Source organism: Ochotona princeps, chromosome 12 (genome assembly GCF_030435755.1).
Source record: "Ochotona princeps isolate mOchPri1 chromosome 12, mOchPri1.hap1, whole genome shotgun sequence".
NCBI classification, from domain to species: Eukaryota; Metazoa; Chordata; class Mammalia; order Lagomorpha; family Ochotonidae; genus Ochotona; species Ochotona princeps.
The window spans coordinates 53,579,477-53,594,832 of NC_080843.1; the positions used below are offsets into that span (position 1 = coordinate 53,579,477).

The following is a 15,356-nucleotide window of genomic DNA, read 5'->3' on the forward strand; positions in this document are numbered from 1 at the left end:
GCTTTAATGGCACAGTACGGTATAAACTTAGTTATGCAACAGAGCAAGCAAATTTTTCTGCTACAAACTATTGGAAAATAAACTAAAAAATTTGGGGAAACAGTATACACACATTTGTGGTTGAGGCTATACAGCTCCTTTTAACATTCTTTCCTAACTCAGCAAGTTTCCTGTGGTGACCTCAGAATCCCGCTGACTGTCCGGCTTATGAGCAGGATCTGGAATGTCTTAATTAGCGGCATCATTATGTATACTATTCTGTGGCTTTTTTTTTTCAATGAATCAAGAGCCTGCATTGGGAAATTACATGAAACCTAGTATGAGAATCTTAGCTGCAGAAGGCCCCAGGACACGGTCTTTCCTGCTTGTAGTTTACCATTCAGAGTTAACCTAGCAGGGATTCTGAATCGCCGCGGCTCATCTTTCAAGATCTGCGGCTATTGAATGCTTCTGGAATGACAAAATCCTTGTGGATGTCATTCTTTGCAATGTCCCAGGGACACTCTGTCACCTGTCCACCGGCAGGGCCTATCCCTTCGTTGCGGTAACTGCCACAGGTGCACGTGCATGTCTTTGTCGGGCAGTCTGCTTTCCCTTTCAGGTCTGTCCACCACACCTCTGCCCACAGCTGACCGATGCAATGGGCCTCTTCCGGGTCAGCTTCAGTTGCTCCCTTTCCGTTCCCCTCCATTCTTCAGCTTCCTTGCTTTCCTTCTTGCCCGAGGGCTTTCCCTTTCTTACTTTCCTGGCTATTTATTCAGCTGCATTATTAATTTCCTTACAAGCGAGGCCTTAGGCAGGTGTTAACTGATTGCATATCCTTTAACTTTAGTGTAAATTCCAGTTTGGGCAACATGATTTCTCAATGCTATTTAGAAACACTATCTTCACAAAGGTAGTGCTTTCTTCATGTTATTGCACTAAAATCAAACTGATAACTCAACAAAGGAAGCTTCTATATTGTTGATTCTCACTATTACAAACTTGGATCCTGTAAAATCACCACTGAAGCCATGGTGTGGCACACAGACACACATGAGTGATTCAACAGTGTTTTGCTCTTTCATGTGACTCATGAAGCTTTGAAACTTGAAAACAACCTAAGACAGCATCGATCATTTCATCATTAACAAGACTCACACTATCTGGGCCTGCCAAGTCAGACGCTGCAAACTGCCACTTATGATTCTAAATGATTTTATATTTTTAACTCAAAGACAAACATGTGAAGACTGAGTAAATTTTGCAAATGTTCTCAGAAAAAGATGATCAGAAGCATGCTCCAGCTGCAGCTGGCTAAGCCATGCCCTGCCCACGAGCACCTGCTGTCTGAGGCGGCCCAGCCCCTGCGCCGGCCGAGACCTCAGTGCCTCGGCGATCCTTCACCACACAAGCGTAAGCGAGAAGGGACAGGAGAACCACTTGTCACTATCTCATCGACTCTTGTTTTCACAGCATGTGAAAGGCCCGGTTTCAATTGTATAACAAAAAACAATCAATCTTTATTGTGACAGGTATGGTTCCAGCAGCAGCCACGAATGACTTCCGACACGATCTCGAGGAATAATTCGCAGTTCTGATCCATGCTTTAGAAAAACATTTCCTAGGCAAACAAACAAAACATAGAGTTAGGTGTCTCAAAAAGGCTATCTGAATACGCAAGCAATCATGGCATGTGATACAATGTAGTGAAAAGTACAAGTATTAGCACATATACACATATAAATATACATACATACACACATTCACAGAGAACAAAATCCTTAAGAATGAATTAAACGAGAAATCTAAATTATTGCAGGTGACAACATATAGTCTAGTTCAGCTGCTTGTTCTAATTATCTTCAAAACTTATAATTTGCATAATTCAGTTTTTAAAAAGAACATTTTAAAGTAGTAATTCAAATTAATAGGTACCACAAAAAATTTCTAGAATAAAACAAATTGAACAGTTACAATAGTTCTAAACTGAACTATTATGACACATTTTATATATGTGATATATAATATATATTTATATTATACTATAAAGTACTTCACAATTTCTCAAATGTTTTAAATTTAATGAAATTATACACTTAAAACTTTAAATAACAAGATCTTAGAAATTTCCGGCCTGGTGGCGTGGCCTAGTGGCTAAAGTCCTCGCCTTGAACACCCTGGGATCCCATATGGGCGCCGGTTCTAATCCAGGCAGCTCCACTTCCCACCCAGCTCCCTGCTTGTGGCCTGGGAAAGCAGTAGGATGGCCCAATGCTTTGGGACCCTGCACCCGCGTGAGAGACCCAGAAGCGGCTCCTGGATCCCGGCTTTGGATCAGCGCAGCACTGGCTGTTGTGCTCACTTGGGGAGTGAATCATCGAACGGAAGATCTTCCTCTCTGTCTCTCCTCCTCTCTGTATACCTGACTTTGTAATAAAAAAAAAATAAATCTTTAAAAAAATTTTTAGAAATTTCACTTATTTGTATGATTTCTGATTAAGGCTGAGTTTCACCGAAGGTCCCTGCAGACAGTATCACTTCGCTATGGTTCAGAAATACTATAATATATAGTAATTTTTATAATATAAAAATACAAAAATAAGTACAGCTCATGTGTAATTTCAAAATATGATTCAATTATAAGCTCCAATTAGTATACTTAAAAACATAAAACAAGTTTGGGCCCGGTGCAATAGTGTAGTGGCTAAAGTCCCCGCCTTGCACACTCCAGGATCCCATATGGGCACCGGTTCTAATCCTGGCAGCCCTGCTTCCCATCCAGCTCCCTGCTTGTGGTCTGGGAAAGCAGCCGAGGACGGCTCAAAGCCTTGGGACCCTGAACCAACATGGGAGACCGAAAAGAGCTCCTGGCTCCTGGCTTCGGATTGACTCAGCTCCAGCCGTTGCAGCGCACTTGGGGAGTGAACCATCGGACAGATATTCCTCTCTGTCTCTCCTCCTCTATGTATATCCACCTTTCCAATAAAAATAAATAAATCTTAAAAAAAAAAAAAAAACAAGCTTCAGAGCAAGAAGGCAGGCCAGCAGTTAAGCTGCTGTTTAGGATGCATGCGTGCAGTATGGCATAGCTGGCTCCCGACTCGTCACTGCGCACGCCTAGCCGGGAGCAGAGCAGTGCTCACTGTGCCCTGCCACCCGTGCAGGAGCTCCGCACCGAGTTCCTGCTTTAGCCAGCCAAGCCCCAGCCATGTAGACACTTTGAACCAACAAAGAGCTCCGTCTCTCTTCTCAAATAAATAGTTCAAGACAACTTGACAAGCACAGCACTACCTTGCCCCATGCCTGCTTCTGGGCACCTGGATGCTTCACAGTAGTAATGTTAACAGTCTGAAGCTGGGCCTGGACTCAGTCCACTCAATGTAAGTGACTCTACTCCTTTCAGAGCACAAATTTAACTTAAGATTTTCATCATATGTATTAGTTAATGTTTAAGCAACTATTATTTAACCTTGTGTTAACCACAGTCTAAAATATAAATAATGGATACACATAATACAACAAAGTAGTACTGTGACACACAGTTAAGGACTGCTATCTAATATCTAAACAAAACAAAACAAAATAAACCTACATTCTATGAAAATCCAGCAGCAATTACAATAACTTAAATATTCAGTACCAACTGCCTCCCAGTCCCACTCACGGCTTTATGAGTTTGCAGAGACACTCACCAGCAGTCTGTGCAGGATTTATCCCTATACCATCTAGAAAGGAAAGGGGTAGAATCATCTCTGTTATTTTCACAGTTAAAACGGTTTAACAGTAACAAGAAGAGACTTGCCACAACAGTGCTGCTGTGTATGCAGGCACAAGCCAAATGCTTTAAATTCCAGAACATGAAAGGCAATCTTTCAGGTGAGTAAGCTGCTGGGATGTGCTATTACCGTGCAGTACACACTGCTAGAGGAAGAGCATGGTAGGCCCTTGCAATAACCTTAGTAAGTTACACAAACTAAATTTTCATTTTTTTTTACCACATGTTGTGAAAAATAACTGTCATTTCTTCCAAAAGTCTGAAAATTACCTATGGATATCATTGATGAGTTCCATATTACTGCGACATATACAGTCCTACACTGAGGAGAGCCTCCGATCTCAGCTAATTTAAGTTTTCCTGGCACTTCAGACTTTCATGAAACTTCCTTAGGGGTTTTTCATTTACAAAGCTAAAATGCTGAAAGAAAGCAACATCATGTGCTTCTAAGCAAACACATCAGTGTGACAGCAGGCTATTTCACAGAGAAATCATGTTCTGAGTGACATCACACAACTAGACACTGAGCTCGTGCTAAGAGCACATGAACCACTCCTGGTGCCTCATATTCCTGAATGGGAAATTTTCCCTGCAGGCTTTATTCTCTGGCTCACCTCTAACAGGATTATTCACATTTATTTAGTTATCATCAGTATCTCAAGGTACTCAATTTTTAGTTGCATATCTAACTGGTATGTAAGAAGGCACATTTTGCCTCATTTTCTACATCCAAACCATTTATCAATGCAACATTACATTTTTCTTTAAAATCTTAATAGAAAATTGTTCTGAATAACAAACTGGCATCAACTGATATAGACACAAGAAAAAAAAAGCACAGTGCAATTACAGACGATAACTCAGCATTTGCCTTCTGATGTATCTATCATTTATATTGATAAATAACAGGAGTTTTTGATATTTAACTCAATTTTAGTTAATGTGGTTTATTTCGATTTTTACAATTTTGATAAAACAGACAAAAAATAACCTCAGCATTAGGCATTTGTGTTCCAACCTTTTTTTAGTTCCCACTTATAAGAGAGAACAGAAAGCATTTGTTTTTCTGTGTCTGGCCTATTTCATTGACATGATGTACTCAAGTGGCATTCAGTTTGACGCAAATGGTGCAATTTCAATTTTTCATAGAGGAATAATGACTTGAATATGAATTCTTACCATTGGTAATAATTGCACTTGTTGCTGCAGGAACTTTAAACTAAAACGAAGAAAAGAACAGAACACACTTATGCAGCTAAGCAAGATGAGTAGCAAGGACAGAGTTTAAACAATCCTGTGATTCCAAAATGTGATTTGTTTTCAGAATACACGACTCTATCAAAGAAGCTATCATTTATTTGATCTTAACAGAATAACATAACACCATTATCCAACCAACAAAGCATTTGATTTTATTTAGAATACCACCAATTGTGAAATGTACCTTATTTTACAGACCACACTGTCAGTCTGTGCCAAACAAGGTCTATTCTTCCAGATAGGCCACTGTTATCAGATGCAGTCCTTATGCATCAAAAGTAAACAACATACATTGTTTTTAGACTATGCCTAAAAGAAATCATATGGCAGGTCTATCACAAATTCCCAATGGATGTTTTCTTGTATTTAACAGGAGATGACTTCAACAGATTTTTTCCGGTAACAAGAATCTGGAACTGATTTAATGACGTAAACCTCAAGATTACACTAGTCTAATTCACTAGAAAACAGCACCTAAATTCAGTCAGTCGGCGGCAGCCAATGTGAAGGACACCAACATATGACAGCCATATAGCCAACAGTGCTAAAGAGAATCCTTTAACCCATTTCAGGTTATGTAGTAAAAATCAATACAATGTTGCCCAGAACTTACTGGAAACAGAAGGCACACTCCACCTCTTGATGCTAGAGGGATCAATGGTTGGTAGTGTGTTCAGGTCTTCATGATTTATTAATTTACCGACAATTATTTATTAAGCACTTTGGTTGTATGGATTATTTTATAAATACTGTAGTTGAGTTTTGTGATCAAGTAAGTTTGGAAACACCACATCAAACTAGTGAACTTCACGAAATCTTTGAACATACGGTCAAAAATTAAGAAAGATATAGTGATCAAAGTTTTTCCTAAATTTCACAGTCATTAATTCCAGATTTTCATGGCCTTTTCTTTTTGGTGATATGTATTCACCTCCTTAAGGGTGTGGTTCTAGTTTTCTGAAACACACTGAATGAGGCAATTATATAGACCAAACATGGTTGAAAAAAAGAGCAAACGTTTAAACTATGAACTAAAGAACTGGTATTGAAATAAGAATTTATCAATATATAAAACAATAACTTGCTACATAATATAATGCATACTAAGCCACTTCACTATTACAATATGATTAAACATTTTTAAATTTTAAAGAAATTCAAAATATTACAATTTAGAAATATCTCAATAAAGCTGTAATCAAACACCTCTACTAACTATAGGCCACCTCTTACTTTCAAAACTAGGATTCTACAAAAATTTTTAGTTACAAATGAGTTTACTCCTCAACTACAGTCATTTCAAGGTAAGTTATGTATTTTCTTTGTCACATCTATGTGGCAGTAAAATGTCTGACTACAGCAAAACAGCCGAAGCAACTAGAAACAGTCACCTGTGGCAGAATATGGGAGCAACTGGTTAGGCTGCAACCCAGGGCAGCACCACCAGTGACGTAAAACAGCAACTGCTCATGCTGCCCTATGCCACGGGAACGCTTTCTTCTACACATAAACCTTATTTGTACTTCTCAGTTTCTATTTATTACTGCTTCGTTTTCCATAATTCTTATAATTTGAGATGCTTCTCAGGTTTTAATAATCCTTCACTTAAACTAATTCCCAGTTAGGTGTTGCCGAATTATACTACTATTTCTAAACAGTATTTCCCGAAAATAAATCTAGACTCCTCGCTTCTCAAGTTAACTATCATATTAAAGCTTTTAGTTTCATCACTAAAATACCTTGTTCTCCAGGGCCTGACAATCAGAATGCCCCTAAAATTGAAAAAGTCATGATTCATGATAGTTACATGCTGCATTAAAATGCTAATCAGTACTTGTGGCTTTGTAGTTTATTTTCCATTGTTTGCCTAATTAGGATTTTCTCTCTCTCTCTTTTTTAAGCATTTATTTGAAAGGCAGGCAGACAGACAAGCCAACACATGGGTCCCATGCACGGATTCATTATCCAAACACTCGTAAGATGCAGGGCAGCCCTGGGCTTACACCAGGAGCCAGGCACTCCAACGGGCTTCCTGGCAAGGTGGTCAGGGTTGGGCCGGCCCAGCCCTCCCCTGCTGCTCCCCGCAGCGTGTTTTAACAGGGAGCTGCAACTCAGAGTGGAGAAGCAATCTGAACCCAAGCATTTCAATATGGGATATTGGTATTCCAACCAACATCTCAGCCATAGGGCCAAACACTTCCGCAACTTTCCTGTATCTTTAATTAAAAGAGCAAGACTCTGCAATTTAGAGGCCACAGTATCATATTACTACAGAATATACTAGAGTAATAAACCTTAAGCACACCTTACACACATCTATTTCTTAAAAGTGGAATGAGATCTTCTATACCCCTAACCAAGAATAAGTTTTTCAAAGTCAGCTAACGCGCAGCTGCAGAAGTAATAATTTCATATTCAACATCGTGGCGTCCCAGGTTAAGCCACAGCTTGTGATGCCGGCACACAGCACTGGGATGCCAGTTTGAGTGTTGGCTGCTGTCTGGTTCCATCCTCCTGGCAATGTGCCTATGAAAGCAGTGGAAGGTGACCCTGCCACCCAGACAATTGACTCAAAAGAGTTCCCGAATACTAGCTTTGGTCTGGACAAGTGCCAGTTGATACGGCTATTTGGCAGTAAATTAGGAGATGGAATATCTTTCTTTCTCTGTCCCTTTCTATCATTCTGCCTGTCAAATAAATAAAATATTTTTTAAAAAATTATGATGCCATACTCAATTTGTGTCCATTTTTTTTCTGCATAAAGAACACATCAAAATTTTCAATAAGGGTCTGGTGCAATAACCTAGTGGGTGAATTCTAACCTTGCATCCACCAGGATCCCCTATGGATGTCAGTTTGTGTCCCAGCTGCTCCACTTCCCATCCAGCTCCCTGCTTGTGGCCTGTGTGGGAAACCTGGAGCAGGCTCCTGGCTCTTTGTTTCGGATCAGTTCAGCTCCGGCCATCGTCGTCAGTTGGGCAGAGAACCAGCAGACAGAAGATTTATCTCTCTGTATCTCCTTATCTCTGTGAATTTGATTTTCCAATAAAAATAATAAATAAATATCTAATAATTTTTTCCAATTCTAATTTTACTCCTTTGCAGCTTAGTTATAAATTGAGGGACCCTGGCAACAATTAGTTGCCTTCACAAAGTTGACCTCAGAAAAGGATTATAGGTGGATTCTTACTCATTCAGCTATTAAAGTTGTTTTTCTTTATAAAGTTATTTTATTTTTTATGATTTATCTTCATTGGAAAGGCAGATTTACAGAGAGAAAGATCTTTCCACTGGTTCACTTCTCAAATGGCCACAATAGCATGAGCCGGGCAGCTCCAAAGCCAGGAGCCACAAGTTGCTTCTGGTTCTCCCACGCAGGGGCAGGGGTGCAAGGCACTGGGCCGTCCTCGACTGCTTTCCCAGGCCACACGCAGGGAGCTGGATGGGAAGGGAAGCATCTGGGACACCAACTGGGCATAATATGGAATGCCACACTTGGAGGTGGAGGATTGGCCATGTCAGTCATCGTGCTGGCCCCTATCTAGAAAGTTTTCTGTAGACTCTGAACCAAAGCATTTGCACTGAGTTACTCTGAGCTTCTAGCACTTTCACCTTCACTACAATATTACATTTTTACAGGAGATCATTTAATCATTTAAGAAAGGCAAGCATTTACTCCCATTTTAGATTAAGAAACTGGGAAAAAGTTTAAGGAATTTGTTCCACATCGTGAACCAACTAAAACATGGACACTCAGTCTCCCAAATTGTGTTCTGGAGTCGGTTTTACACATCAAGCAACCCTTCCACGTGCCATGAGAATAAGTTGCTTTATGGATCCTTCTTAATTTTAGATGAAATTTTTTTAAAAAACTTTCTAATATTTTTTTATTTATTTGAAAGAATCACTGGGAGACAGGGCTAGACAAACAGTGAGAAAGATTTTCTGCTGGTTCTCTCTCTAGATGGCTGCCACACCAGGGCTGGGCTGGGTGGAGTCCACCAGCTTCATCCGGGTCTCACACAAGGGTGACACAAGGCCAAACATTTGGGCCATCTTCTATTGCTTTTTCCAGATCATTAGCAGAGAGCTGGACAAGAAGAGTTGCCAGGACATGAAGCAGCAGCCATGGCAGATGCCAGCATTTTCGATGGCCACTTTATCCTTTATCTACCCCACCACAGCCCACAGCCCTGAGGAACACTGGGCATTTTATAACAAGAAATGTTGATAGTATACATAGAAAAATTTAAAAACATAATGAAGAATTTAAAAACAATAATTTTCAGAATCAAGACTAGAAAGAAAATTAAGAAGTTGAATAGTGTTTAGTACAGTAATATTGCTTTTTCAAAATTAAACTTATCATTGGTACGTTTTTCAATTTCAAGGAACAAAATTTCCAATGGTGGTTGAGACACATGTCCGTTAATTATTCATAATTGTATCTCATAAAGGTTGTTCCAGCTTCCCTACTTACTTCTTCTGCTGCAAACTTTAAGACTGCTGTGAAGGGGGTACTTTCAGGAACACTGAGTCTGCAAGAAAAATTAAGAAGAATTTTCAATAGTTGATTTTATTTTCTTAAATTTTCCACTAGTTTTTTCTTGTATGGTTTATAGATAGAATTCTAAAAATGCAGTAATATTCCCTTCCTCTCTCAGTTGATTTTTTTAAAGCCCCTTTTTTCTTTATTTCTGTTATTGCTGGCAACCTGAATAAAGAAATGTTTAGCTACCGAGCACAGTCATTTGACTGCACACTGCAACTGCTGACTCTAATGAAAAGTTAAAAGAAAAAAAAAAAAAAGAGCCCAGAGCTCCACTTAAAAATATCAATTTCTTTAGCTGCAGTTACCTGATTTCAACAGTCTGATACCAGTAAGCCAAGTACATGTGTTTATGTGTTTCTAGAGACAGAGTTCAAAACCTTGACATTCTCCTTGTCTTCCGTGCAAGCTATCGTCTCCCACTTCAGCATAATTATACTTGATGTAATATTAACATTTGCAGTCTAAGTAGCTATTACTTGGGAATCATTGTTAGACCCCAATGCTTTGATGAACCATATAAAACCACTAAGTTTTTTACAGCAAGATGTCAACAACGAAGTCTTCTTTCTCATGTTTTCACTACCATTGGATAAAGGCTCAGTAAAATTTCAAACAAAATTTTAGCGACATATATGATTTTGCTTCTTGACACATGCAATTGCAAGAAAATTAAAAATCACAGATAAAAAAAAAGCTAGACAAAAATTCCTCAGGTAAAATATATTATGGCAAATAACATTAGAAAGCTGATAAGCTTTCAAGGTAAAAAAAAAAAAAAGACTAAAAAGCAAACATTTCTCTTGGAATTTTATTAATCTTTAAGGTCTTACATGCAGGCTCCTTATTTAGTCTCCAGATCAGCAAAGGTAAGACTCATGCAGACAATCGCACGCAGCACACGCCTTCGGGAAGGGAAGCGTGCGGAGGCTGCGGAGCTGTGCCATTGCACCCCTCCAAACTACTGCGAGAAGACAGAAACGGTACGTCGCCTTCCTTTCCATTTTGCTTGTCTTGGGGGAAGGGAGAATAAAATCACAATTCTAAAGGACCATTTGCTTACAATCTATCCAATCAGTTGGTAATATGACAGTTTACAAAGTGGGCAACATTATTTTGCAAGTATTTCTGCAACATAACTACAGTTGAAAAGCTGGACTCACTCTCTTAACTCCGCCTCCAAACTTGAGAGTTTGGATTCACTTTCGAATTAGAGACAAGAAAATGTGTTTGTACTGTATGTGAAAGTCAACTGCACTTCAGTAACACAAGTTGCTACCTAAATGCTATATTGGCAAGACAGTCTACAAATTAATTAAACATCAAATGAAGACATTTTAATGCCCTGTTCAAAATGGCAGTGAATTATGGAGAAACCAGGAGTCACTGTGATTCTAGATGCCATCCGTACTATTGGAAGGTGCTGTCTGCTGCTCAACAGCACTGAATAAAAATGGTCCTAAACTATACTGATGTTTAAAAAAAAAATGAGAATGCTCCTTTAACTTTAAAGCAACTTACTGAATATCTGCTACTAAATATCTTATATAAATGAAATATTCATACAGTTTGATAACTGCATAAACACCCAGAGCAAGAATTCTACTGGAAACCAAAGAAAGGCAAGATTAACTCTCTGGACAATTACACAAATCTTTCCAAGGTGATTTTTCTTATTACAGAATATTGTTACCAGGCATTAGTCACTACCCTGCATCCCAACCCTGGAGAATCGCCCCGGCAGGCAGGAAGCCCAGGGCTAGCCGCCAGCGTCACAGCGGGAAGCATGACACCTGGACGTCGGTAGAAAAGAAGGGAAAACGAACGGTGGAACAGAGGCCTGCAAAGCAGCACCGTGGACAGCCACAGCATTTGTATTAACGTGCAACCAACACTTCTTGTTTGTTTGTTTCCAAAGGGAACAGGGGCAGAAAGACCAAAGTCCCACACGCTGGTCGACTTTCCAGACTCCCACAATGCCCAGGACTAGCCCAGACAGAGCCTGGGCTGAGAACTCGGTGCGGGAATGGCTGGTCTGGAAGCCGCCACTCACAGCCTCCCGGGGCACACATCGGAGGAAGCTGGACACCAAATGTCAAGTCAGGACGGGGACAGCGACACGGGCCACGGGCTTCCCCAGCAGCACTGAGCCACTGTCCCCAACACCCACCCTAAGACAACGTCTCCTTTAACACTAGAAAAATCTCAACACCAACAGCGAGTCCAACTGTCCACAAACACACTGACGGCCTCGACATAAACTTAGAACTAACTAAAACGTCTGTTTTTTTTCTTTTTTTGTAATGCTACTAAACAATGCTACATGTTTACTGCCTGAAAAAAAGTGACCTCAAAAAGTGAAAATACGCTTTCCCACTAACCTTAGAATTATTTTTAATTGTAAATACCTATTTACCTAATTCTGTACCTAATTGCTGGTTACCACTTACTGAGTAGATAACAGCACTAAGGATGCTTATGCACACATACACATGTATGTTTCACACATACACCTTTATAAATTACATATATGTCAACATAACAGACAGGAGATACAATGGTTATGCCAACTGAACCCACGCAGCTGCCACATCTGAACTGAGGCAGTACCATCCCCCCAGGTGCTCTTACAAATTCTGATGTTGATGCACACAATGTTTTTTAACAAGAGGACAGACAGAGCATCACTCAGTACAGAGAGAGAGAAACCAAGCAGAAAGACAAAGTGTCCTCTTGACTGTATCTGCTCTAACCCTAGCAGTTAGGCAAATTGGACCCAGAGCCCAATGTAGCCACTGGTTTCTGTAGGAACAGTCAGATCCCGCAGTGCGGCTGAGTGCCGCAAGGTAGTTACCGTCCTCCGGGAAGAACTGTCACAGGATTCCTTTCTGACCGCTTGAGGGTTAAAGAGGAAATGAATTGTGGAACTAAAAGAGAGATTCTAGAAACACCTCTCTTGGGCTGGATATCTGGCACAGTGGTAACCGGGCAGGCCGCTTCCCGCGGTCCACGCTGTGTGCAGGTGCCTGGGCCCAGCTTCCGACTCCATCCTGCTGTCCATGCGCGCTCGGCGAGGCAGAGGGGACAGCTCCAGGGGTGAGCTGGGTCCCCACTACCCAGGGAAAAATGTGGCCTGAGTCCTGGGATCCAAGCTTCAAGGTGGGCCCGGCCCTGGCTATTACAGACTGGCACAAGAGCACGAAACCTTTCAAACAAAAAAAAAAAAAAAAAAAAGGAAAGAAAAAAACACACAGAAAACTTTTGAAGTGACATTTAGGTACATCTTCAGGTTCTAAGCTGTGATCATGGATACATCAAGGATGGGATGTCGCACGGCTCGTGCATGGCAAGTCAATGAAACTCAGGGGGCGGAGCGAGCCCTGCTCCAGGCCAAGGCTTTGCTGCCTGGCTCAGGACCTGCACCTGTCATGATGTCCACACCGCTCAGTTAACACCCAAGGAAGGTCCTCACGGGTCCACGGCCAGACCACCCGCTCCAGAGCATCATCCCCCTCCCCACCCCTACTAAATCTGCTTTCTGTCTGTGCAGAAGTCGGGTCCGGGGAGGCCACGCTCAGCCTGCTGTGACAGCTGCTCGGCGTGCCGAGGCCCGTGGGGGACCCAGCAGACACTGAGCGCTTCAGCAGCCCAGGACGCTGCCAGAGCCGTCCTTCCCGTCCCGGGGAGGTCGGGAGAGACAGCACCGCGGCCCCGGGCACGGTCCACGCGGACACCCCGGGACTGCCAGCGAGGGGATCCTGCAAGGGAGAGGGGCAGGCCGGCGCCCAGCCCCAGCAGCCTACTACTCACACTTTGTAGGGCAGCCGCGGGTCGGACGTGAGCGTGATCTTGAAGGAAACCTTCGACCTGAGGAAGAGAGCGGGAGTTAGAACGGGGCGCCGTGGGAGGCAGGCACCGAGGCGGCGGGCAGGGCGACCCTTACATGGTAGCTCGGCCAGGCAGCCCCGCGTCCTCCGCCTTCCCGAACGCCGCACGGCCCCGCTCAGCTCCACGTCGCCCTCGGCGAGCCGGGGACCGCCGGCGCCGCGGGGCTGTCTAAGGATATGCCTGAACACGGCCCCCGAAGGCCTTAGGCCCCGCGGAGGCTCCAAGTGAAAAATGACCAGTCCCTGAGCATAGCCATCTTAGGAGACGGTGTGCGTCGTAGAAAATGAGCGCTTCTCCAGGTTTCATCATTACTCTGTCACTTTTTTTTAGTCAGGCAGATAGCGCGTTGTCATAAACAGTAGTACTCTAGGTCCTGGCAGGCAGTTTGGGGCGGAAGTAAGCTTGAGGGATGATGAGGAGTCACTGGGAACTGGGGGCGTGACTGGGGCGGGACCTGCAGGGGAAGTGGGCGGGGCGGAAGCCGGCTCCCCGCAGTTGCTATGGCAACCAGAGCTTCTAGGAGCCTGGTCAATGCTCAGGATCTCTCATGCTACTTCTTCTCACAGTCCATATATGCTTTCCTTTGCCGCTTCACTTCCAGTGCTAATTTTACTGTTCCGTTTCAGTAGGTGAGAGAGCTCTCTGCCGAGATGTGTGCTCCGAATGTCAGATTAGACTTTGTATTGATCTGGCCTCGAATTGAAACTGAAATTTCTCTAGCTTATCCTGTGGTGTCCCAGAATTAAAGCAGGTCGGCGCGAGGTTTCCAGTCATCAGCCACGTTTATTACTACAAAGCTAAACACTTGCACTTTGAAAATAAACGTCTTGTATGAATGATTGCAATGACTTTTCAAAGAAATTTGCCACGAATAGACAGAAATCAGGTAGGCATTAAAATAACCAGGAAATGGAGTTAATTTCTAGGTTACGTGTTGAATAACTAAAGCGCTGAAAGAGTAGTAGGGAAAGGGCTATCCTGAATAGTCCATTATCTGTGCCATAATGTTCTACGAGGCTCATTATCCAGCCGTGATGTGACCCCCCCGGGAGAGTGATTCCAACCTTATCAGAACAGAGAGCTATTACACACTAAAATATAGTTCCTGCTAAATGTAGAGATACAAGCCAATGTGGATTGACAGGTTTAACTGTAACTATTAACCAAAGTTATACAACTGCTAGGGATGCTCATATTTTTTAAAAATTGCAATAATGATTTAGAAGTACGGGTTGTGTCTACCTGATATCAGCTAGCTAAATAACAACGAAGAGATTAATGCACAGGCGTATCTATGACATAATGCCAAAGAAGAGTGACATGCAACTCTTTATATTCTTGCTGATGTATTTAAACATGTAGCAAAATCCTAGAGAGAAATGCGTAGTTGAACCTATTGGAGTTCAATTTTTTTTTTTTTTAATGTATAAGAAGTAGTGAATGGGGGCCCGGCGCAATAGTGCAGCTGCTAAAGTCCTCGCCTGGAACACGCCAGGATCCCATAGGGCGCCGGTTCTAATCCCCGGCAACCCCAGTTCCCATCCAGCTCCCTGTTTGTGGCCTGGGAGAGCAGTAGAGGACCGGCCAAAGCCTTGGGATGCTGAACCAACGTGGGCGACCTGGAGGAATTTACTGGCTCCTGGCTTGGGATGGACTCAGCTCCAGCAGTTGCGGCCGCTTGGGGAGTGAATCATCAGAGGCAAGATCTTCCTCTCTGTCTGTCCTCTAATATCCATCTTTCCAATAAAAAATAAATGAATCTTTTTTTAAAAAGTAGTGAAGGTAGGTAGGGCTCTCTCCTGCACAATGTGACTTTAGCCCTCAGATTCTGTCGCCTATCCAGAAAAAAGAAACTTTCACAGTACAGTACATGCCATAACAAAGAGAAACGTTGATCAAAAG

General features: G+C 42.2%; 1 protein-coding gene across 1 annotated transcript; it reads right to left on the reverse strand.

The window, feature by feature from the left end:
* Nucleotides 1-1,471: 1,471 nt before the first annotated feature.
* Nucleotides 1,472-13,916, reverse strand: UFM1 (ubiquitin fold modifier 1). Its single transcript, XM_012927018.2, has 6 exons — nucleotides 13,510-13,916; nucleotides 13,377-13,433; nucleotides 9,498-9,555; nucleotides 4,937-4,976; nucleotides 3,675-3,707; nucleotides 1,472-1,603 (listed from the first exon to the last, which is right to left on the reverse strand). Coding segments are annotated over exons 1-6 (291 nt in total). The 5' UTR covers nucleotides 13,512-13,916; the 3' UTR covers nucleotides 1,472-1,502.
* Between the last annotated feature and the right edge of the window lie 1,440 nt (nucleotides 13,917-15,356).

Coding starts and splice junctions, on each gene's coding strand:
- UFM1 (XM_012927018.2), bottom strand. Junction 3,708..4,936: donor AAGTGCAATTATTACCAATG/GTAAGAATTCAT, acceptor TTTCCTTTCTAG/ATGGTATAGGGATAAATCCT. Junction 1,604..3,674: donor AAATCCTGCACAGACTGCTG/GTGAGTGTCTCT, acceptor TTGTTTGCCTAG/GAAATGTTTTTCTAAAGCAT.